The sequence below is a fragment of the Pseudophryne corroboree genome, chromosome 11 (assembly GCF_028390025.1).
Source record: "Pseudophryne corroboree isolate aPseCor3 chromosome 11, aPseCor3.hap2, whole genome shotgun sequence".
Taxonomy (NCBI): Eukaryota; Metazoa; Chordata; class Amphibia; order Anura; family Myobatrachidae; genus Pseudophryne; species Pseudophryne corroboree.
Window position 1 is genome coordinate 282,536,922 of NC_086454.1, and position 22,751 is coordinate 282,559,672.

The window sequence follows — 22,751 nt, forward strand, 5'->3', positions numbered from 1 at the left end:
CACCAGACAATATGGAGAACATTATTGTGACTACCAGACAATATGGAGAGCATTATTGTGACTACCAGACAATATGGAGAACATTATTGTGACTACCAGACAATATGGAGAACATTATTGTGACTACCAGACAATATGGAGAACATTATTGTGACTACCAGACAATATGGAGAACATTATTGTGACTGCCAGACAGTACGGAGAGCATTTTAGTAACCACTCCATTTATATTTCATTTTATGACAACGGGTGGAGGTAAAACATACATATTTATTTTTCAGTTTTGTCAACAATTTTAAAACACTATATAAGCCTATTGGGCCTAATCCCAGCTAGCTGGCTATAAGCAGTAGGTTACAGGTGGCATTATGACATCACTATGACATCACAGACACTAGGTGGTAATAAATTGCTGCTGCTGGGAGGTGCGGCTTTGATAGGTGAAGAAGGAGTTGTCGTCTAAGGACGAAGTTGAGAAGAATGATGAAGATTATTCTTTTTGCGATTTTTCTCATGGTGAGCTTGCTCACCATGGGGACCCAAGGCCGGCCTATATATCCATCTAAAGGTAAAAGAGAATTATTTCTAGGACTTTCTATTAGTAAGGATTAAAAAACAAAGTTATATAGGATTACAGCCTATTATCATAGCAGAGCCTTATGGCTGATGCGCCTGCCCTATTTATTATTATTATTATTATTATTTTAATTACATAAATATATGTAATTTCTTTTTAAACATATTGCAGTATTGTACATGTTACTATGTTGTACATTATGGCAATTTGAAAAAAGGAGATTGCACACTCGTCACTTTATCAGACAGACAAGTGTTATGTTATTATTATGTATACACTGCACTGTCTCTTATTTCATTCTTTACACCATGTGGGGTATTTTAGGGAGCGCCAGCTTCCAACACCCCACTTATTCTATATGTATTTATTACAGCAATTACCCCCTCACATTACATGTCGCTGCGATATAAGTACCGATGTAATTCCTGTTCTGGTAACACTACAGTATAATGTCACTGCCAGAACAAAAGATTAAAAAATCCTTTATTCCTGTGTCCGGGTTTTCTTTATTCTGTGTCTAGTATTTATAGGATGTTTTATTATTACTACAGAGCAAATAATATAAATACAATGTGTAGATAGATAGATGTATAGATAGATAGATAGGGCCATATAAAACACACCACACGCCTATTGAGCCTAATCCCAGCTATCTGGCTCAATGCAGTAGGTCACAGGCGGCATTATGACATCATTATGACATCATAGACACTAGGTGGTAGTAAATTGCTGCTGATAGATAGATAGATAGATAGATAGATAGATAGATAGATAGATAGATAGATAGATAGATAGATAGAAATGCTCTCTTGTGAGTCTCCATGCACTATTACATGACTGGGTCACAGAATACTCTGTAGTTATGTAATGTCTAAGTAATACACATGTGACCTTCTTAATAAAGACACACAAACACACACATATGTATAATGCATGTCTTTCTGTTTATTTTTAAAGGCTCGGCAGAGGCGCCATTGGCGCACGCTGCTCAATCGAGGAGCTTTGATTGGCATCAAGGTACAGTAATTGTTGTATTTGTTGCTCTGCACCAATTCCCTTGATGTATAAGTGTAAATGAAGATATTTACCGTGTTGGCTGGGAATGACATTATTAGTCCCCTATAGTTACATACTCCCTCTATGGATGGTTATAGCAGTGTGTGTCAGAGAGGCGCCTCAGGCAGCAGTACAGCTCTGCAGGCGGCACACATAGGCCTGTACATGTCACTGTCTCATACACCACCCTATGACAGGATTACTGGTCAGTTTCTGAATTACACAGGAGTCAGCCATTCTTATCCTGGCCATAAATAACCACACATGATAGGCCGGCAGCAGTCATGTGCGCATTGTCCCCTCCCGATAGGCTCATTATCAGCACCTCAGCTGTTCTCAGGTGACACGTGCTGTGATACCCGGCCAATTGGCAGATATAAGTGGCAGTATCACAGCATCCATTATGTAGGCAGCTTACACATATCAGCCTTACTGATGTGATCTGTCTCTCTAAGGGGGTATGCAATTAGCCCTGTTAAGCGCTGGCATTGGGGCAGTGGTATATTACCGCGGCTAATTGAATACGCCATAAGTGTAATAATTCCCCATATCCAATGTCTCTATACACATGTAACGTTTCTCACGTGCGTCTCTCATTTGTCTTTCTTTCCTGAACAGTTACACTGGACTGGAAAACCGTGGGTACCATCATCGGTTTCCTCGACCTGGTGATACTTGTCGGAATATGCCTTTGCTGTACTGCATAGTAAGTTACTAACATTCTGTACACATTATATTACATTACATAGGTGCTCTAATCTCAGATATTTACTTTTCCTGAAGCGCTTATCACTGACACATGATGGTGGAAACCATTTTGTGTATTTATCCAATATTCATAAGGATGCAGCCTAACACCTCAACAGGACCCATTGCCTCATGAATATTGCTCATCAGGTGCCTCAGTGACACCATTGGTACCCAGTGAATGGATAGGCTGCATTCCTATGAATTTTGGTTTAACCCATAAAATAGCTGCCTTGTATAGTACAGGAGGAGACATCTATTTACCTTATCACCTATCTGGGATGTATGAGGAAGTATGGGTTTATTTTATGGGCAAAGTCTGGTCATATGGGAGTCCTAGATTATTTGTAAATGATGAGGTTTCTAAGTATACTGTATATAGAGCAGTAGTGGTTTAAGACCTCAGAGGGCAGAACTAATGGGTGCTTACACGGGGCATGTGTACCCATAGAGGTGAAGAATTGAATTGCTCCGGTGGATACCCATAACATTTGGGCACCCACAAAACAACTGAATTCCCCCCATTGAGTCTGTACCTAGTGAAGGGTGAGCACACAGAGTCATAGCCGCTTAAAGGGAGTAGAAGACAAGAGACAAGTATCCCTGGAAGTGAGGATAGTGCTAGGGATGATATATGAGGAAGAAGGGTCCTGCCTCTGAGACCTTATATGCTTAGTAGAAAGGTGAACAGTTGGTGGGTGAACTGGGAAGAAGAGTAGGAGAGGGGAGGAGGGAGCAACAGAATTAGGATGAGGGATGGATGGTAGGCTCTGATGAAGGTGTGTGTTTTTGTTTTAGTGCCCGTTTTAAGCTGAAAATATCCAGACTTTTCCTCTTTGACCAATTACAAAGTACACTGTATACACAATGCAATTGTCAATATACATTTTATTCTGGGGTTTTATATGACCATCTATTGCATTGGAATACTGAAAATGAAAAAACAATAATTTATAATCACCTAGTGAAGGTGTCATTATGGGAATTGCAGAACGTCATTAGAACAATGAGTTAGACTATGAATATGGCAGAACTTGAGTAGAACACAAAGAGAATGAGAATTATGGCTCAGTGATGGATACATTGGGGGAACAGGTCTGTGGGCTGCGCTCTGTGCACTATTGTACCCTGACAGCTTCTCATTATTGTTACATTTCAGCTTCCAAGCACTAAAGAAGTATCTGAGTAACACCTTCCAGTTGGTTTACGGAATAGTGCAAGATAACATCGAGGCACTACTGCAGCAACATCTACCCAAGCGAGGTAATTATACTTATTTCTTCTACAAAGTTGTCACTGCCAGGCATTTCTTATACTGAGGGAGCCGACACCTGCACTGCGCACTTGTCTTACTACAACTGTCAGTAATAATTCTGTATAGTTACTAATTTACATACCACATTACTGCAGAGGGTCAGGCAGCCACCAGGGGCGCCCTCAGTTGTGTTCTATAAAACTATCACTTCAGTCCCTGCACCACTGGAGCTTACAGTAATGTCTTATCACTCACACAAATACACAGGATCTACCAGTATGTTTTTGTCAGCGTATGCTGATACTTGTAGTTTAGGAGGGATGTTTAGTTCTGTCAGGCAAGATACAATAGCTCATATGGCATGCAGTACCTCTGAGCACCTCAAGGGGGAGTATTACACTTACAGTACATACAGTATACACACCCTACTGTACAGAGATTATGCCTGTCCACCTCAGATCCACCACTCCAGGCATTATGTGCGTGTTTCTGCACATGTACAATGTAGAACAGCATATTCTTACCATGGGCTTGTGTCCAACCCTCAGTAGGGCCCATGGTGCCACCAAATCAGTAACACTTGATATTAGGACAGTGTTTTATATTACACATGGTGACATCACTCCTGCTTTATTATAGCTTCATGACTAAGTCTAGAATAGTCATTGTTTTTTGTAGTACTGTACTTACATTTTCTCATAATTTCTTTCATGGTCAACAGCTGACAGATACCTGGAATTGGACGATGAGGATGCTGAACCCCATGGAAAAGATCACTACCATGTGGAACACGAGATGGGACATCATCAGAGAGACCACCGCCAGAAACAACATGTGGCAGAGCGTTATAACATCGTACGCAACGGGAGAAAGGACCCCAGGCAAATGAAGAAACAACAAAAACCATCCATAAAGAAGATCATTAAGAAGCCCATCAAGAAACTGAATGCAAAAAAATTTGTGCTGAAAGCACCCAAGATCGTCCAGAAACTGAAGGTGCCCAAATTCATCAAAAAAATGAGGAGCTAAAAATCACCATTCAGGAGGGACGGTATTAACACCCTGTCCTGTGGTGATTTTCTGGATGAAGGCTGTTTCTGGCTTCAGAGGCTCGATGGTGCCTATTCCATTCTACTGGCCGGTCCTGCCTTGGATGCTGTGGGCACTGAACATCGTGCCGCAGACTGCAAACATCTTGGAGGCCTCCTGCTGGTCTCTCTGTCATTCCTGGTTCTGCCGCTGACACCGCACTCTAGTGCTGGGCTACGTGGAGCTGGTCTCTGTTGTGGCTTCTTATCCATTCTGAGTGCTGGTGGTTAACAACAAAAATTTGCCTAAATTAATAAAGATCTTCTTGGGCACTTTTGGGTATTTGTAAATTGAAAACATATACTTTAGGGTATTGGAAAACAGCACACAAGGGCATCAAGCATTGAGCTAGGAAAGGATTAATTGGTGCAACTTTGTATTAACTATGTAGCGATTAAGGGGGTAATTCAGACCTGATCACTAGGGTGCATTTTTTGCAGCCCTGGGATCAGGTAGTCGCCGCCTACAGGGGGAGGGGAAAAGTGGTGTGCATGTGTGCGTTCGCCTTTGTAGCAGAGCTGCACAAACATCAGTTTGTGCAGTCTCTGCTCAGCCCAGGACTTACTCTGCCGCTGCGATGGATTGCTGGTGATTGTGGCTGGAGTGGATGTCAGACACCCTCCCTCCAAACGCCTGGTCCCTCCTGCTTTTCACTGAACACTCCTTTAAAACGGTCAGTTGCCACCCAAAAATGGCCTCTTCCTGTCAATCACTTTGCGATAACCCATGCAATTGCTTTTTTCGCACCATCCCGTCTCTAGGCACCGATGCCCGGTGTAGTCATCCGACACGCCGGCGCATTCCGGTGCATATGCATGCGCAGTTCAGATCTGATCGCCCGCTGTGCGAAAACTCACAGCAGAGTTCAGGTCTGAATTACCCCCTAAATGCGGATCAGGTGATATATATTTAGTCAGCAATGTTCTCCCGTCAGGTATCCACTCAGTAGTGTATATGTCACGGCACTCCCTATAGACACATGATAGGTGGCTGCTCAGTCTGTCAGTGAACTGATGGAATAGTCCATGTATGAATCTGGTAAAAGTAGAGATGAGACAAGCACCTAATAGTGTAGTAGATATAAAAATGAATATACATATTCTTAATATTAATTGTGCATACCGGATTCCACTCCTCTCCTGAGCGGCTCTCAGATTTCTCAATCCCTCCGAGTAGTGGCAGCTTCTTCTAATCAAGGACTCTGTATAATACTTCCAGTCACCAATGGGTTATATAAGATTGCTCATCTCTGTCCAATGGTGTTTGGATGGATGTCCTTACCCCAGTATTAGCCAATGTCACCAGCAATTCATAAGTCCATATTGAATAAAACCAGTCAAATATTAGAGCATAACAGAAAGTACAGTGTACCAACGCATTTCGCCCTTTTCTGGGCTTTTTCATGGGTATAAAATATAGATTATTATGGCTGTAATGCAAAAACCACAGAGTTTATTAGTAAAATACATAAAGGAAAATTAAAAAATGTGGACAAATTCATAGATATATGTACATACATATAAAAAGGACTTTGTACGAGGAGATCTACTGGCTATGTGTTGGAACCTTCTGCATATTGTCGCAGAGTTGGAGACTCTTCACCATGGAACTGGGGTTTGGGGATTTTAAATCTGGATGTCAGGGTTGTGGATTGCGTGCATGACATGATTTTAGCTGTTTTTATACATCTCCACGAAATCCATAACCCAAGATTCGTTTTTCAATCTGAATTCCGAACCAAAACACTTGAGGGTGGTTTTACAAAACCAAAACTAAAACACAATGATGAAATTACAACTAAATCCATAACACAAGACTGCGCACATCTCTAATATTTGTATAATTCAACCCCAAAATACCGGGATCCCATGGCGAAATAACGCATAAAATTGATGATTTTGTTGCATCGCTCTTTGTTACACTTTTCTATTAAGGGAGGTACTCACAGAGAGATTCATTCTTATAATCTAGGCAATCTGACTAGATTGTTTATATTTTAAGCACAGATCTCTCGTGTATATGCCCCACAGCTATAGTGATGGACGGGCCCGTGCAACGCTATCGCCGGTGCCAGATTGGCCTGCATGCAGGCACAATCTAGCACATTGCTCATTTCACCCGCTGGGTAATATGAGCGGCAACCCCAGTCCCCCCACCTCGCTCAGCACACATCGTGCTGTGCTGAGCGGGGGGGAGAGATGTGTGCTGAGCGGTCTGTGACAGATCGCTCAACACACCTCTCTCCCCATGTGTACTGCCATTAGCCAGATTAAAGGGGGGTGGGGTCGCAGGGCATAGAGTACCCCAGGCCCCCCTTTGTTAGGGGCCCCCCCAGCCAGAGCACACCAACATCGCTAGCTTTCACTCTCACGCAGTAGCAGAGCCAGACAGCCAGAATGCGAGCAGGGCAGTATATACTACGAGCAGGGCAGTATGCATTGCAGGTAGAGGGGATGCAGTCAAGATCCCGCCGGATGGAATCCCAGCGGTCGAAATACTGACACCGGGATCCTGACCGGCACAATCCTGACATATTCTCCCTTTGTGGGTGTCCACGACACCCAAAGAGGGAGAATAAATTAATGTGCCAAGCGTAGCGAGCCCGCAAGGGGTTGCGTTGCACTCGCCCCCCTGTCGGGATTGAGCCGGTCGGGATCCCGGTGTCGGTATTCTGACCACCGGGATTCCGACTGGCGGGCTTTCGTACTGATCCCAGGTAGAGTATCAGGTTTTATGAGCTACTGATTGAGCTTTCTGACCAGAGGAGAGATAGGAGAGTGGAGAGAGCTGTAAGTGACACAAGGATCCAGCGTCTCCTCCTCTCTGCCTGGGTGTCTGGGTCCTATGTAACCTGGCATTATTCAACTATTAGCTTATATCTAATATACCTAGGGTGACCATATTATCCCTTTTCCCTGGGACGCTCATGAATTACACAGGTTCTGTGGCTGGCTGACTTCAAGCCTACATTTCAGCTGGTTTTAATCAGCCACAAAACCTGTATAATCCATGAGCGTCCCAGGTAAAAGGGATAATATGGTCACTCTAAATATAACCCATTGGATTAAATTTAATATACACAATCCATACATCCTAACATGACCCAGTCCTGGAGGGATAACATGATATCTTAAGTTATGATTGCAATCACCTGTGGTGAAGCACCTTTCTTATCTATTAAATAGTTCAACACAGGTGACACCAATCATATATTAAGAAGGAAGTCCAGGTAGAGAGCATTTTGTCCCTCCTGGACTGGGTCATGTTGGGGGGTATGCACAATCCAAAATACACTCCCCCGCCTTCCACCGGGGACCCTCTTGTCTTAAGTGCCCCGGGCACCCCCAAGGTTTAATCTGGCCCTGACACTGGGGCCCCTACCCATCCTCCAGCGGTAGAAGTGGGGGTGCTATCAGGGATGTTCTATCTTCCCTGCAGCATGTAGGACCTGGAGAAGTAATTTATTTTAATTACTCCTTTACTACACAGTTGGTGGGAGATGGGGCTGGAGGGAGAACACTAAACTATAGAAAGGGGCATTGGGCTGAATGAAGGAGCCCCAGTACATGACTTCCAATGTGGTAGGGGGTGTTTAATACGCAATGGAGGGGTGGATAGTGAAGTGGGCTTAATATTCATTATTATCTGGTGGGAGGGCAGCTTGCTTGACTGCAGATACCTCCAGTTCCTTTCAGGAGGTACTGGGGACTCGGGGATCAAAGTTCAGGAGCCAGAGCCAGTGGCGCACCCAGGGGGGGTTTCCGAGTACCCAGAAACCCCCCCTCCACTAAAAAAAAAAAAAATTTTTTTTTTTTATTTTTTTTTTTTAGCTGCATGAGTATTATTAATGACTGTCTAGTGTCCTCTGCAGCCTGCTGTCTTCCTGGTGGCACTTGTAAGTGCAATAAAAGTTTACTTTATTTTATTTATAGTACATATATATCCATGTGCATACATATATACACATGTATATACATACATACATACATACATACATACATACATACATATAAACACACACACACACATATGATATATATATATATACATGTGTATATATATGTGTACTATATGTGTGTGTACATATATATATATATATATATATGTATGCATGTTTAATATGCTATGTATATGTGTATATGTATGTGTGTGTGTATGTATATATATATATATATATATATATATATGTAGATATATGTGTGTATATATATATATATATATATATATATACACACACACACACAGACACACTAGTTTTACGGACCCAGCATATACTGGGTCACCTCAGTCCCCACCCCCGTGATTGGCTCCGCCCAGTTCTGGAAACCCCCCCCATGCAAATCCTGCGTTTGCCACTGAGAGCAAACCACCAAAGCAAATATAAAACTGCATGCCAGGCGTGTGGAGCTGGAGCAGGGACCATCTGCTGGAAGGCTGATATCTCTGGTTCTGGGCATAGTAGAGACAAGCTGCCAGTGTCTACGGAAAGGAGAGAGTCCTGGCTTTTGTAGTATATACTCAGAAAAACTCTGCGTAAGACAGAACCCGACATATCTGGCTGGGAAGAGCAATTAACGGCTTGGATGGGGACCACTTGTTTGATGTTGAATATCTCCTGTTCCCTAGGGACGATTTTCCAAAATTTGGTACCCCTGGAAAAAGGGGACCCCCAGTCAAGGGCCCTTTTACTACTGGGGCCCTTGGGCAATTGCCCATTGAGCCCATACAAAAAGACATCCCTGCCCCTAAGACATTGGCAAAATTAACTTTTTTTTCTGCAAAGATATTATTCATACTAAATAATTAGTAGTAGAAATTGTAAGCAACAGCTACTACTTAATAATTATATGATTGTTTTGAACTTCAGATAATACAGTATTCAGATGCCTTTTCTCAGATTGAATGAACTATTATGTGTTTGTTTGGTTGCTTATTTACTGATGAAAAGTTTCTGGAAATAAAGTTAAGCAAAAACAAATGTAAATTGATTTATTTTGTGTGGCTATATTCTGAAAACAACTACTACAAATTATTATTTTGTAGCTATTCTCTTTTGAGACAGAGGGGCAGATGTATTAACTTGGAGAAGACATAAGGAAGTGATAGACCAGTGATAAATGCAAGGTGATAAACACTCCAGCCAATCAGCTCCCATATGTAAATTAACAGTTATGAGCTGATTGGCTGGTGCATTATTACCTTGCACTTAACACTGCTTTATCACTTCCTTATACCTTCTCCAGGTTAATACATCTACCCCAGATTCCTTAATGATCATGAAGCTAACTTAAAGATGTCCTTACAATTCTATTTGGTTCATTATGATATTATTCTAAGTTTATTAGTTATATTTATGCTATGTAAGATTTAAAAAAGAGCATGAAGCATATCAGCTTCGCTGCAGATCTGACCAACAGATCACTGTCTAATTTGTCCAAACATATATGTCACCAATTTGGACAAGATATGGTTATTCTGTGCTGGGGGCGAGCTGTCGGATCACTTCTGACATCACTACCACCTGTCAATGTAGTTGGAGAATGTCTGCACACAGCGCTAATATCAGTCACCTTGTGTCAGCATTTTCCGCCATAGCTGATAATGATCCTAATCGCAGCTCACAGCCGCACACTCTAAGATATTGAAATAATTGCCTAATATTACTGTAATAGCCTAAATTATTTAGCTGGTAGTATAAGGGTTAATGGCATAAATAAGAGAAGGAAGAAGAATTTGATAGCTGCAGGCTACATTTTTGTGAAAACCTTAACCCCCATGATGGAAAGTTTCTCCATGGTTACTTAAAAAAGTAAAATGTAAGATGTTTCATTTAATGCTGTGAGAGAAGCTGGAGGAAATGTAAGGAAAAGGTTAGATTAAGTGAATTGGTGAAACAAGTTTTTTTTTTTTTTACATGAACTATTGGTGGTCCTTGAGGGCCAAGTTTGGGAAGCACTGGTATAGATCATTGAGTTGGGCAGACAGTGAAAGGGGAAGAGTGGCCTCATTGAGGCAATGTGAACACCTATCCAGGGGCGAGCCTTGCACTTTGGAGTGTTAGGGGCAGATGCTCTAAGTCTTGTAGAGTAATAAAGTGGAGAGAGATACATGGCATTTAGGAGCTGATTGGCTGGTACTGTTCCTTTCTCCACTTTATCAATCTCCAAGGCTTATCAATCTCCCTCTTAGGCTGCTCTTTACCCTCTACTCAATATACACATTAATTGTTGTGTACACCAGTGGTAGCACATAGTAACTATTGCTTTGCTATGTAGAGTCCCAAAGGAAGCAAGGCGGAGACTCCGCCCAGCAAAACCTGTTGGTCATGCCCCCACTCCGGCCCAGCTTGATAGGGGCATCTGAACTGTTGTGCTGCTGGGCACTGCAGGTCCTTGCCTGCTTTCCCGAATCTCCTCTCTCGTCCAGGTCAGGTGGAGAAGGTGCCTGCTCCATTGTTTTGGTGATTTTTTTTTTAAAGAGGGCATGGCCACGGGCGTCTGTGATTATGCCATGCCCCTGACTTGGCCTGAGCAAATTGTGTGCGCAGTGCTCTCTCACCTTCTGGCAGTCATTCGTCTTGGAGATAAAGTGTTTGCGGTGACTGGAGGGGAAAGATAGTGTGTGTGTGTGTGTGTGTGTGTATAGGAATGGGGTGTGTGGTGACAGGCTGTGTGTGTGTATATAGGGGCTAGTGGGGGCAGGCTGTGTGTGTGTATAGGGACTGGGGGGAACAAGGTGTGTATGTAGTGACTGGAAGGGGCAGGTTGTGTGTGTGTGTGTGTGTGTGTGTGTGTGTGTGTGTGTGTGTGTGTGTGTGTGTCTGTATATACAGGGACTGGTGGGGGCAGGCTTTGTGTGTGTAAAGGGACTAGGGTGAACAGGGTGTGTGTGTGTGGTGTCTGGAGGTGACAGGCTGTGTGTGTGTGTGTGTGTGTGTGTTTTTGTGTGTGTGTGTGTGTGTTTGTGTGTGCAGGGACTGGTGGGGAACAGGCTGTGTATGTGTGTATGGGGACCAGTGGGGAACAGGCTGTGTGTGTGTGTGTGTGTGTGTGTGTGTGTGTGTCTGTGTATACAGGGACTGGTGGGGGCAGGCTTTGTGTGTGTAAAGGGACTAGGGTGAACAGGGTGTGTGTGTGTGTGGTGTCTGGAGGTGACAGGCTGTGTGTGTGTGTGTTTGTGTGTGCAGGGACTGGTGGGGAACAGGCTGTGTATGTGTGTATGGGGACCAGTGGGGAACAGGCTGTGTGTGTGTGTGTGTGTGTGTGTGTGTGTGTGTGTGTGTGTGTGTGTGTGTGTGTGTGTGTGTTGGAATAAAATGGCTTTAGTATTGCAGAATGCTTTTAAAAAGTAGCTGTTACCTAGTGCTGTTGTCCCGCGGAGCCAGGCTCTAGGAGTGGTGTGGGCTCATCGGAAGAGTGGCAGCTCTCCCGACGGCAGGAAAGTCTTTCTGCCTCTCCTCTCTCGACCTGCCTAATGTGTAAAAAGGGGGACTCTGCCTGCCGTACTGTGTGATAGGGGCTCTATCTGGAATAATGTGTAAAACGAGGCTCTACCTGGCGTAATGTGTTACAGTTGCTCTACCTGGCATAATGTGTAAAAGGGGTTCTATGTGGTGTAATGTGTTTAAGTGGCACTACTGTGCGGCTTAAGTTAAATAATGGAGACTTCTGTACAACGTGATATGAATTGGTATTATTTTGTGGCCACGCTCCTTCCTCATGAAGCCACACACCTATATTTTTGATACGCGCCTAAGGCGCTCACTGGACCTGTTTTCTATATGAGGGGGCGCCGATGCTGTTTCTTGCACACAGCGCTAAAATGTCTAGTTACAGCACTGTTCAATTGGGCACAATAATTTTTACTTCAAAAACCAGTGGCAAAGTTTAATAAAAAGGTGGAAATCAGCCTGTAAACTGGAAAAAAAGAGCCAAATTAAAATTGGTTAACATTATTAATATCTATTACTGTCCTAAAACCAAATAATTGGAGCTCTTAAACTATTTTAAATGTGTGCTTTTCCTGGGGGGGCGGGTGTTAACAATTGTTTAAAATTATAGAACAGCATTTTCTAAGCCTATAAACACTAATTATTTTAGTGGTGCTTAGAAATGACTATTACTATTTTTTTTCTGTCATTTTAAAGCAATGTTAAAAACACCTGCCCCATCCATACAACACCCCCATATAGCTGCCCCACATATTTGAACCCTTTATTTTTTACTTTGCAGAATATCGCCCCAAAAATGAGAGACACTTATTGGCCCACATAAGCTAATTGAAATAATAATTAATAAATGACTAATTGACGATTAGGGCGGTGTCCAAGGGGTTCTGAACCAAGTCCCATAATTTTTACCTTAAAATAATGATTTTTATCTGATTCTGCACCTGCTCTGCAGCTGCAAGAAAAAAGCTGCTCAAAATCTTATAGAAATTACCATGGCTTAATTTTTCATGACTAATTGAATAGCAAAAACCCAAATGGCTAGCCAATGATTCTTGTGCCATGGAAAAAATGTATTGGATAAAATGCAATACAATATAAAGACAAAGGAGCCAAACTTACCCACTGTACCAGAATGAAAGAGTGACTCAAAATTTCAGAGAGCTCTCTCTATATCCCAAGAAATGGCTCTCTCTATATCCCAAGAAATGAAGGACCTCTTCCAGAACCAGCTCACTTTCCCAGTGATGTCGGAAGGGGCTTAATGATATTTGTAAAGAACTTTATTATACTACAATGCCACACCCATAATCTTACCACGTGGACTTCACAAAGGAAAGGTATGGCCAACTATATGAAGATTTCCTCTAGAAGAAGGATAATCAAAATTCCTGAAATTTGCAGTCTGTGCTTTGATTTTTTTAGTGAATTGGTTCACAAGTCACAAATTATACTTATGGCTGATACAAAGTAATTTTAAAGGCATACTGTAAATGAAATTTATAATGTACATTTGTATAATTGTTTTTATTTATAACAAGAGGAGTCACCTGGCGTTGTACGGGACTGATTTGTAGTAGTTTTTATATATTAGCAAATGAATGGTAAATAGCCCCAAAATGATATTTAGAAATATACAAAGCTCTGATTAGAGAAATACAATTTTAACTGAACAAAATTACATTTGTTTTATTGTAGCTATGATTTAATAAATAACTAAATGTATTATTTTATACTTTTTATTAAAATAATTAGTTTATACTGTAAACGCTGATTTACATACAGGACTAAAAGCAACACTTTAAAAAAGACATTTCATACACTTTAAATGAAGCCGCTGCGGCCGCTATACTTAATTCACTACCTACGTACTTATTACACCATTAGCGTACAGAGTCCCGTACCGTGTACGGACTTTGCGTACAAACGCTGCGCTTGCTGTACAAAGTACACGCAGCGCGTACACACCCAAAGATACACCGTGAACCCTTAACAGCTATGCATGCGATAGTAATACACTTTAAACCTTAGCAGGGAAAGGAAAACACGACACCAGATTGTAATTAAACTGCCGGGTTCCGACACCACAACATATTATTACTGAAAGGGGGTTACAATAACAAAGCAATACAATACAAAAGAATAATGGCTACAGTCAATGGTACATACTTGTTTGGATTTCGCCGCGCTACCCAGTCTGGTCCTCGGTCATCTAGATAGATAACTTTTAGAGTCTTGTGTGACCAGGCCTGCAGCTGGCTCCTTTTATACAATCTTCCAAAACTTAACACAATGGATCAGGGGCGGATCCAGAAAAAAATTACAGGGGGGGCACCATAAGGGGCGTGGCTTCGTTGGAATGGGCGTGGCTTCGTTGGAATGGGCGTGGTATTGCAGGAAAAGACTACCTTATACCCCAGTTTTGCAACCTGCACGCCCAGACGTTGGCCACCACAGGAAAGAAAAATAATCCTGATTCATGCCCCTTACATTATTTGTCATTTTTCCTCCTTATAGTAATGCCCAGTATACATTATGCCACATACTGCAATGGCCCTTAGACATTATGCCACACACACAATAATGCACATGACACAGTATGCACACACCGTAATGCCCCCGACACATTATGCCACACACCGTAATGCCCCCGACACATTATGCCACACACTATAATGTCTGTGACACATTATGACAGGAATTGCAATGCCCGTTATACATTATGCTACACACTGCACTGCCCCTGATACATTATAGCACATACAATGTCTGTGACACATTATGACACACACTGCAATGTCCGTGATACATTATACCACACACTGCAATGCCCGATACATTATAGCACATACAATGCCTGTGACGCATTATGCCACACACTGCAATGACCTTGAGACATTATACCACAATGCCCGTGATATAGTATACCATACACCGTAATGCCTGTGACACATACCGCAATGCCCGTTATACCCTATGCCACACACCGCAATGCCCGTTATATATTATGCCACACACTGCAATGACCCTGAGACATTATACCACATATCACAATGCCAGCGATATAGTATACCATACACCGTAATGCCTGTGACACATTATGACACACACCGCAATGTCCGTGATACATTATGCCACACACCATAATGCCCATTACACATTAAGTCCTACAGTAAGGCTTCTAATTACTTTTCAAATACCTGCTCGTTGTCAGGGGTTTCATGCACTGGGTGTCATGCTCGTTGCCAGGGGTTTCATGCTCTTGGTTCCATGCACGGTGCCAGGGGTTTTCATGCTCAGGGTGTCATGCTCGTTGCCAGGGGTTTCATGCACTGGGTGTTATGCTCGTTGCCAGGGGTTTCATGCACTGGGTGTCATGCTCGTTGCCAGGGGTTTCATGCACTGGGTGTCATGCTCGTTGCTAGGAGGTAGTCCTTGTTGCTAGGGCTGTGCTCCCAGTGCCACATATGTCCCCAGTGCCAGATATTCCCCCACGGTGCCAGGTACTCACATGCCCCCAGTGCCAAATATAGCCCCCCCCCATGTGCCAGGTACACATATACCCCCCCAGTGCCACATATGCCCCCAGTGCCAGATATTCCCCGACAGTGCCACATATGCCCCCAGTGCCAGATATCCCCCCCCAGTGCTATATATGCCCCCAGTGCCACATATGCCCCAGTGCCAGATATTCCCCCCCAGTGCCACATATGCCCCCAGTGCCAGATATTCCCCCCCCCGTGCCACATATGCCCCGAGTGCCAGATATCCCCCCCCAGTGCCAGATATTCCCCCCAGTGCCATATATGTCCCCAGTGCCAGATATTCTCCCCCCACCCCTCCCTGCCAAATATGCCCCCAGTGCCAGATATTCCCCCCCAGTGCCAGATATGCCCCCTCAGTGCGTCCCCCCCCGCTTCCTCCGCCGCTCCCCCCGCTCCCCTGCTGTTGTTAGGAGGGACACGGAGGGCACAGTGCACGCCTCCCTGTGTCCCTCCTGTGTCTCCGGCGGCCGCGGGTCACTCTAATAAAGGAAGTGCTCACGAACGGCACTTCCTTTATGAGACCCGCGGCCGCCGGAGACCCAGGAGGGACACAGGGAGGCGTGTAATGTGCGCTCCGTGTCCCTCCTAACAGCAGGGGAGGAAACGAGACCGCAGACTGACATGCGGACGCTCGTCCGCATGTCAGTCTGCACTAAATCAGTGGCGCCCCCGCAGCCCCTCGCCCCCAAGCCACCGCGAGGGCTGCGGCGTGCGCACAAAATAAAATAAAAAATACAAAAATCAACTAAAAATGACAGGGGGGGCACGTGCCTTGGTGCCCCCCCCCTAAATCCGCCACTGCAATGGATACTGTAATCTCTTTGTCCATTGGACACAGGGATGGTCATTTACAGTACAGGAGAGGTCATAGGTTGGTTTGAATAGGTGGGCGATGTCTGTACCAGATGCACTTGTGGGTGGTCTCCTCTGGGTTCCCGCCGCATACATAATGTACAGTAAATACAGTTTATATCTATATTCTGCTCCTGCACATAACAATTCACAGGAACATACGATCTTCTGCAAACCAACACCGGAATATTACCCTTAAAATACCCTACAGCTGGACACCAAACACCACCTTATAACCTTGTTCTGTCCTCTCCTATCCTGTTCAGGTGAATCCCTTTGTTCTGATACCATTTAAACTGTTATAACTTACTGATGTGGTGCAGGGAGACTATGTGTACATTCTGCACTATTTGGATTAAATATGTAATGTGTTTTGATAGCTTTTCCATGCGCTCACAAACTCTACTGTATATACTCATACCACGCGCTAATGCGCAGGACCGCGGGAGCGACCATACGCAAATTGCGAATATGCGCACGCACAGCAGAACAAGTACACGCACGGAGGCCATCTGTGTGTAGTTTGTACGTGATGTGTGTACTGCAATATTTTTCGACTTTGACAATAGCAAAGTAACAGAAAGAAATAGTAATATTAATTTCTTTCATTTTAAAAAAGCTTAGTGCTAATATGTGTGTACTAATACTAATAGTTATATTATACCTTATACTAATTTATAAACTACAACAAGTTTAAAGTAATATTAGAATTTATAGAATTTCTGTGCAGTATATACAACATAGCAAGTTTTTTTTTTTGTAAAGAGTATACAAAATGTTTTGTATCTGTTCCTACTCTAGACTTATTAGTGTCATTGTAGGAATAAAAGTGTCTCCTCCTTTGACACAACAAGCTTGTATGTGTGCTACAATGACATGAGACCATAAAGCTGTTATTATAAACCTTGTACCGTTGCAGAGCTTAGGTGGAACAAAATTTTGTAGAAGCATTATAGGAGCTCCTATTTTAAGTTACAGTTGTGGGATGGCAATCCTGAAGATTCCAAAGAATTTATTGTCACCAGATTTGTTGCTTTGTTGTGTGGACGCATGGTCATGTTGTCGCAAGGTTCCCTTCCATCAAACAATTGTTTACAACAAAAATATGATGTTTTCAATATTTGTCGCTCTCTGACGCTCTGTTGCTTTGTCATTATTGCTTTGTGGTCTAATAGCTTGATTCTTCGATATTAAATAACTGTGTAAGATTTGGCAGCTTCATCTTGAGAGCTGTTGAAGATATTCATTTACAAAAAAAACACATTTATTCTTTTATATATATATAGTTTTTTTTTTTTTTAAGAATTAGTTGTCTTTTGAAAAAAAGGAAATGTTAAACTCAAATGTAACTCTCAAAATCACCACTGTGTTTTAAGGAAAATCTGACATTTTCAGAAATCGTCTTGTTTTTTAATTTGCTGATTTCAAACCATAGATTAAAAAAGGAGAAATTTGTAAGTCACACGTATTATATACTTTAAGGCTGGCTATTGGCAGTATATCATTTATACTGATAGGAGTTCCAGGAGCTGGTGGTTTTTGTCTAGTACATGTTTTGTTTTGTTTTGTTTTGTTTTTAAATGCCTTGTGTATTTTCCTTTAGTTGTTGTCTTTTTTTTTGTTTTTTTGTGTGCGAATGCTGTGTGAGTGTTGTTGGTGTGGTTTTACCATATCTGTGTTTTCTCTCTTAAGGGCCGTATTCACTGCCCGATTTGGGGAGAGATGTGTGCTGAGCGTGCGGGGGGAGACGGGGGAGGGGGCGCTCATTTCACCCAGTGGGTTAAATGAGCGACCTGCTAGATTGAGGCCAATCTAGCACCAGCGATAGCGATGCACAGGGCCGCACATCGCTATCGCTGTGGGGGTACGCACGGAGAGATCACTGCTTAAAATCTAAGCAATCTACTCAGATTGCTTAGATTTTAATCAGCGATCGCTCCATGAGAACCCCCATTTACACTACAGTATCTGTCTTGTTTGTTTTTATTTGTTAAGGCGGTTTGTGGGAGGAGAGCGGATAAAGCCAGGATGAGTTGTGAGGTGATGGAGGTTGACACTCACTGGGATGGTAAGAAGCAGAGTAGGCTGGAGACACTGGTGTACTTAGAAAGGGAGCGGTGTGTCTGTAGCACACAGGCCCCCAGGGTCCAAGGTGCCCACACCGCACACGCTGCACCCATTTTTTTTCAATACTTACCCTCTGGAGTCCCTCATCAGTGGCGGATCTTGCCACGGGCAAGCAGGACTTTTGCCCGGGGCGCCGCCTTACGGAGGGCGCCGGCGCCATCCGGAGGGCACCGCACCATGGCAAGATCCGCTGCTGCTGTCAGTGCTGTGCCCCCCGCTGCCCCCCCCGCTGTGTAGGGAACTAGACGCGTAGCGTCTAGTTTCCCTTCGTGGAGAGGACCTTTGCTGTGCGGTGCGCGATGACGTCATCGCGCACCGCACATCATTTCAGCCACGCCCCTATTGCCCGCCCGGGGCGCTGAAAACCCTGGAGCCGGCCCTGTCCCTCATCAGCATCAGCGCTGCATAAATCACTAGGATAATGGCACAGCGGGCATTTTACTGGTGTTTTGCACATGTGCAGTAAGAACATCACTGGGAAAATGGCTACCGCACCATTTTGATAGAGACTTATACATGCATGGTAGACTCTGGGACCCTAGTGCCCAGAGTCTACACCACTGCCAGCTAGAGAGGAGGGGGCCCAGACAAAGTCTGCACATGGCCCTCCTCCTCTCTAGAAGCGCCCCTTGTTGGAGAGGTGTCTGGCAGCCAGGTGACTAACCTATTGGGTAAGAGAAAATGTAGCAGAAATGTCAAATTTAATTATGGGCATAATGTGATCTTACATCAAGTATTATCCTATGCTATAAGCATTTATTTTTGCCAATCTACTGTAGCTTCAAACTCAGAAAATGCCAGCTGTGGCTAGGTGTGTGGATCTGCCAGTACAGTGAGCATGTTAAAATGGAGTGGAAAATTACTCAAAGAGATTCCCTGATATCAAAAGGCAGGTGAAAGAGAAAATGTCTGAGGAAAGGAGAGCAGCGTCTGGCACAGGAGGCGGTCTGTTTCTTCACAAAATAAGACGAAGGAACAAACCAACTTCTTCCCTATGAAATACCAGAAGAAGTTAATGTGTGAGACAGAGACAGGTCTCTCTCACCACCTCAATGTGGTGAGTATACCCAACAGTATTCCACTATGAACAGTTTTCACAAATATAACATTTAAATAACCATAATATATTGCATTTAATTGATGCTACCCAGCTGTCACATGGCATCACCCTGAACAGTATTAAGCAGCAGATAACACACAGAAAGATGCAAACGGCATTCTCCATTTTGCAGAGGAGGAGTATGTGCTACCTGCCCCTAACTCATAATACCAGAGTCTACTGCGCATGCGCAGGTCCTCGATAACATGGCGCCTGCGCCTTGTTCCTGGGGACATCACCAATGCGCAAATCACTGGGAAATGGCTGCAGGGGCCATTTTCCAAGTAATTTGTGCCCGCACTGCAGGAACGCCACCACGGGGCTCCGGAGCGGTAAGTAAACTATATGGGTGCAGTATATGCCCCCCCGGTGTGGGCCCCCCCAGACCTAGAGGCCCATGTGCACCCCACACATACTGCAGCCATTATAGCAGGGCCGGATTGGCCATTACATTTACCGGAGAGATCCCCGGTGGGCCAGGCGGTGCGCGGGGCCGCCTGCCATCTGTGGCTCCGCACCCAGCATATCACCGTGACAGGCAGTCCGTCGGCTGCCTGTCAAGGCTACTACTAGTGCGGCCCCTAAGAAGAGGCCTGCGCTACCCGGGGTAAAAGAGGTGGATGAGAGGGTGGTGTGTCCAGCAGCCTACTCTCTGCTCCCTGGACCGCTGTCAGCTGCATCCTGCCCCGCCAGCCTATGGGGAGAGGAGGGGACATCGGGGCTGGTCAGGAGAAACAGTGAGTCTGCTTGCACTGTTGTTGGCATCTGCTGCAGTCAGTCTTTAAAATAAAATAAAAAGTCCTGCAGCTTACTGGACAATTTTTTTTTTTTTAAAGACTGATAGGGGGACATGGAGATCTGCATGGGAGGGGGGGGGGGGGGGGGGGAGGATGAAGAAGGAGATATTCCATAGGACGGGGACGAAGGTTATTTAGTGCTGGGGGAGATATCTAACGGGGGATATTCTGTGCTAGGGAGAGGTGATCTGCAGGGGTTGGGGTTGCTATTCTGTGCTAGGGAGAGATGATCTGTCTGAGGGGGCTATTACCAAGGGTCAGTGCTCGAAGTGGTCAGTGCTCGAAGTGTGCCGGTATACCGGCACTTCTTCTAGCACTGAGTTTAAAGAACCCGCGCTCTCCCTCCTGTGACCGCAGCGCTACTATTTCAAATCTGCTACGGACCAAGAGTCAATTAGGAGCGGCCACGCGGCTGCTCCTGATTGGCTGCAGGTCCGCTGCAGATTTGAAATAGTAGCGCCGTGGTCATAGGAGCCACAGTGCCGCACCAAAGGCAGCCGCCCTCAGCCTCCTTTGCCAAACCCGCCGCCGCCGCCCTCAGTCCTTCTCTGCCAACTCCCACAGTCTCCTCTTCCGCACCATCTATGAGGCCCACAGCCTCCTCCACCCGTGCCAACCACAGCCTCCTCATCCACCGCACCGCAGACCACAGCATCCTCAGCAGCGCCGCTGCTAAATAGGTAATCTTGTCCCTCTGTCACTCTCCCTATCCCTATGTCTCTGCTGTCACTTTCCCTGTCCCTGCTGTCACTCTCCATGTCCCAGCTGTCATTCCCCCCTGTCCCTCTGTCACTCTCCCTGTCCCATTGTCCCTGCTGTCACTCTCCTTGAATTTCGGCTCATGCAGTGTGCTATAATGTGAATTTCGGCTCATTCTGTGTGCTATAATGTGAATTTTGACTCATTCTGTGGGCTGTAATGTGAATTTCGGCTCATACCCTGTGCTATAATGTGAATTTCGGCTCATTCTGTGTGCTATTATGTGAATTTCGGCTCATACCACATGCTATATTGTGAATTTCGACTCATTCTTTGGGCTGTAATGTGAATTTCAGCTCATACCCTGTGCTATAATGTGAATTTCGGCTCATTCTGTGTGCTATAATGTGAATTTTAGCTCATACCATGTGCTATCATGTGAATTTTAGCTCATAACATGTGCTATAATGTGAATTTTGGCTCATTCTGTGTGCTATAATGTGAATTTTGGCTCAATGAGTGATAAATGTAACTGTGAGTGATAAATTGCACCAGCCAATCACCTCCTAACTGTCATTTTTCAAACACAACCTGTGACATGGAAGTTAGGAGCTGATTGGCTGGTGCAATTAATCACTCACAGTGAAATTTATCACTCAATGATAAATAAGGGCATATGTGCATTGCCACTTTGCCAACAAGAGCCCAGGGCCAGGTACTCAGCATAACACCCAAGAAAATCCCCCCCCCTCCCCCCTCGTGGCTGTGACATTTGAACACCGGAAACGGCATTGTATCTCGCACTTTTTGCCTGCCCGGCGGAATACTCACATATGTTTTGTGCAAGATTGGGCTGCCGTAAAGTGGGGCTGCTGCTGCACTGATTCTGCCGGGTGGATGACTTCATCTGCAATTGAATTCCCCCCTAGTGTTGCTTACCACCAGACACTCAGCAATAGCCACTCCCAGTTGTAGCCTGTAATAAATGCCAAATGCCCGATTTAGCCCAATTCAGGCATTCGGCCCGATATATTGGGTGAAATCGGGCATTTTCGGGGTGCTTTTCCCCCGATCCGATTTGGTGCCACCCACATGAGGCCACTTCTAGAAATTTTTCCAGGGCCACTTTCATTTCCCAATCCGCCCCTGCATTATAGGAACGGTATCCGGTCTCTAGGTCGACCACACTTAGGTCGACAGTCACTAGGTCGACCACTATTGGTCAACATGCATTAGGTCGACAGGGTTTCTAGGTCAACATGACAAAAGGTCGACATGAGATTTTCACTTTTTTTTCATTTTTTTTACTTTTTCATACTTTAACATCCATGTGGACTACAATTGGGAATGGTAACCCTTGCCCGAACCATGCGAGGGGACACGGTGCACTAACTGGGTAAATCTACGAAGAAAACAGCACTAATTTTTTTTCCAAAACCTCACGTCGACCTTTTGTCATGT

The 22,751-nt window shown here is 44.4% G+C and overlaps 1 protein-coding gene across 1 annotated transcript; it reads left to right on the forward strand.

Moving 5' to 3' along the window:
* Positions 1 to 408: 408 nt before the first annotated feature.
* Positions 409 to 5,209, forward strand: LOC134970170 (uncharacterized). Its single transcript, XM_063946193.1, has 5 exons — positions 409 to 568; positions 1,535 to 1,594; positions 2,252 to 2,339; positions 3,540 to 3,643; positions 4,357 to 5,209. The coding sequence occupies exons 1-5, from the start codon at positions 481 to 483 to the stop codon at positions 4,662 to 4,664; spliced, it is 648 nt and encodes a 215-aa protein (XP_063802263.1). The 5' UTR covers positions 409 to 480; the 3' UTR covers positions 4,665 to 5,209.
* The last annotated feature ends 17,542 nt before the right edge of the window (positions 5,210 to 22,751 follow it).

Bases quoted from the DNA above. Each gene is read 5' to 3' on its own strand.
- LOC134970170 (XM_063946193.1), top strand. From the start codon at position 481: ATGATGAAGATTATTCTTTTTGCGATTTTTCTCATGGTGAGCTTGCTC. The intron at 1,595-2,251 runs GTACAGTAATTG...TTTCCTGAACAG, and splicing joins GAGCTTTGATTGGCATCAAG to TTACACTGGACTGGAAAACC. The intron at 3,644-4,356 runs GTAATTATACTT...CATGGTCAACAG, and splicing joins GCAACATCTACCCAAGCGAG to CTGACAGATACCTGGAATTG.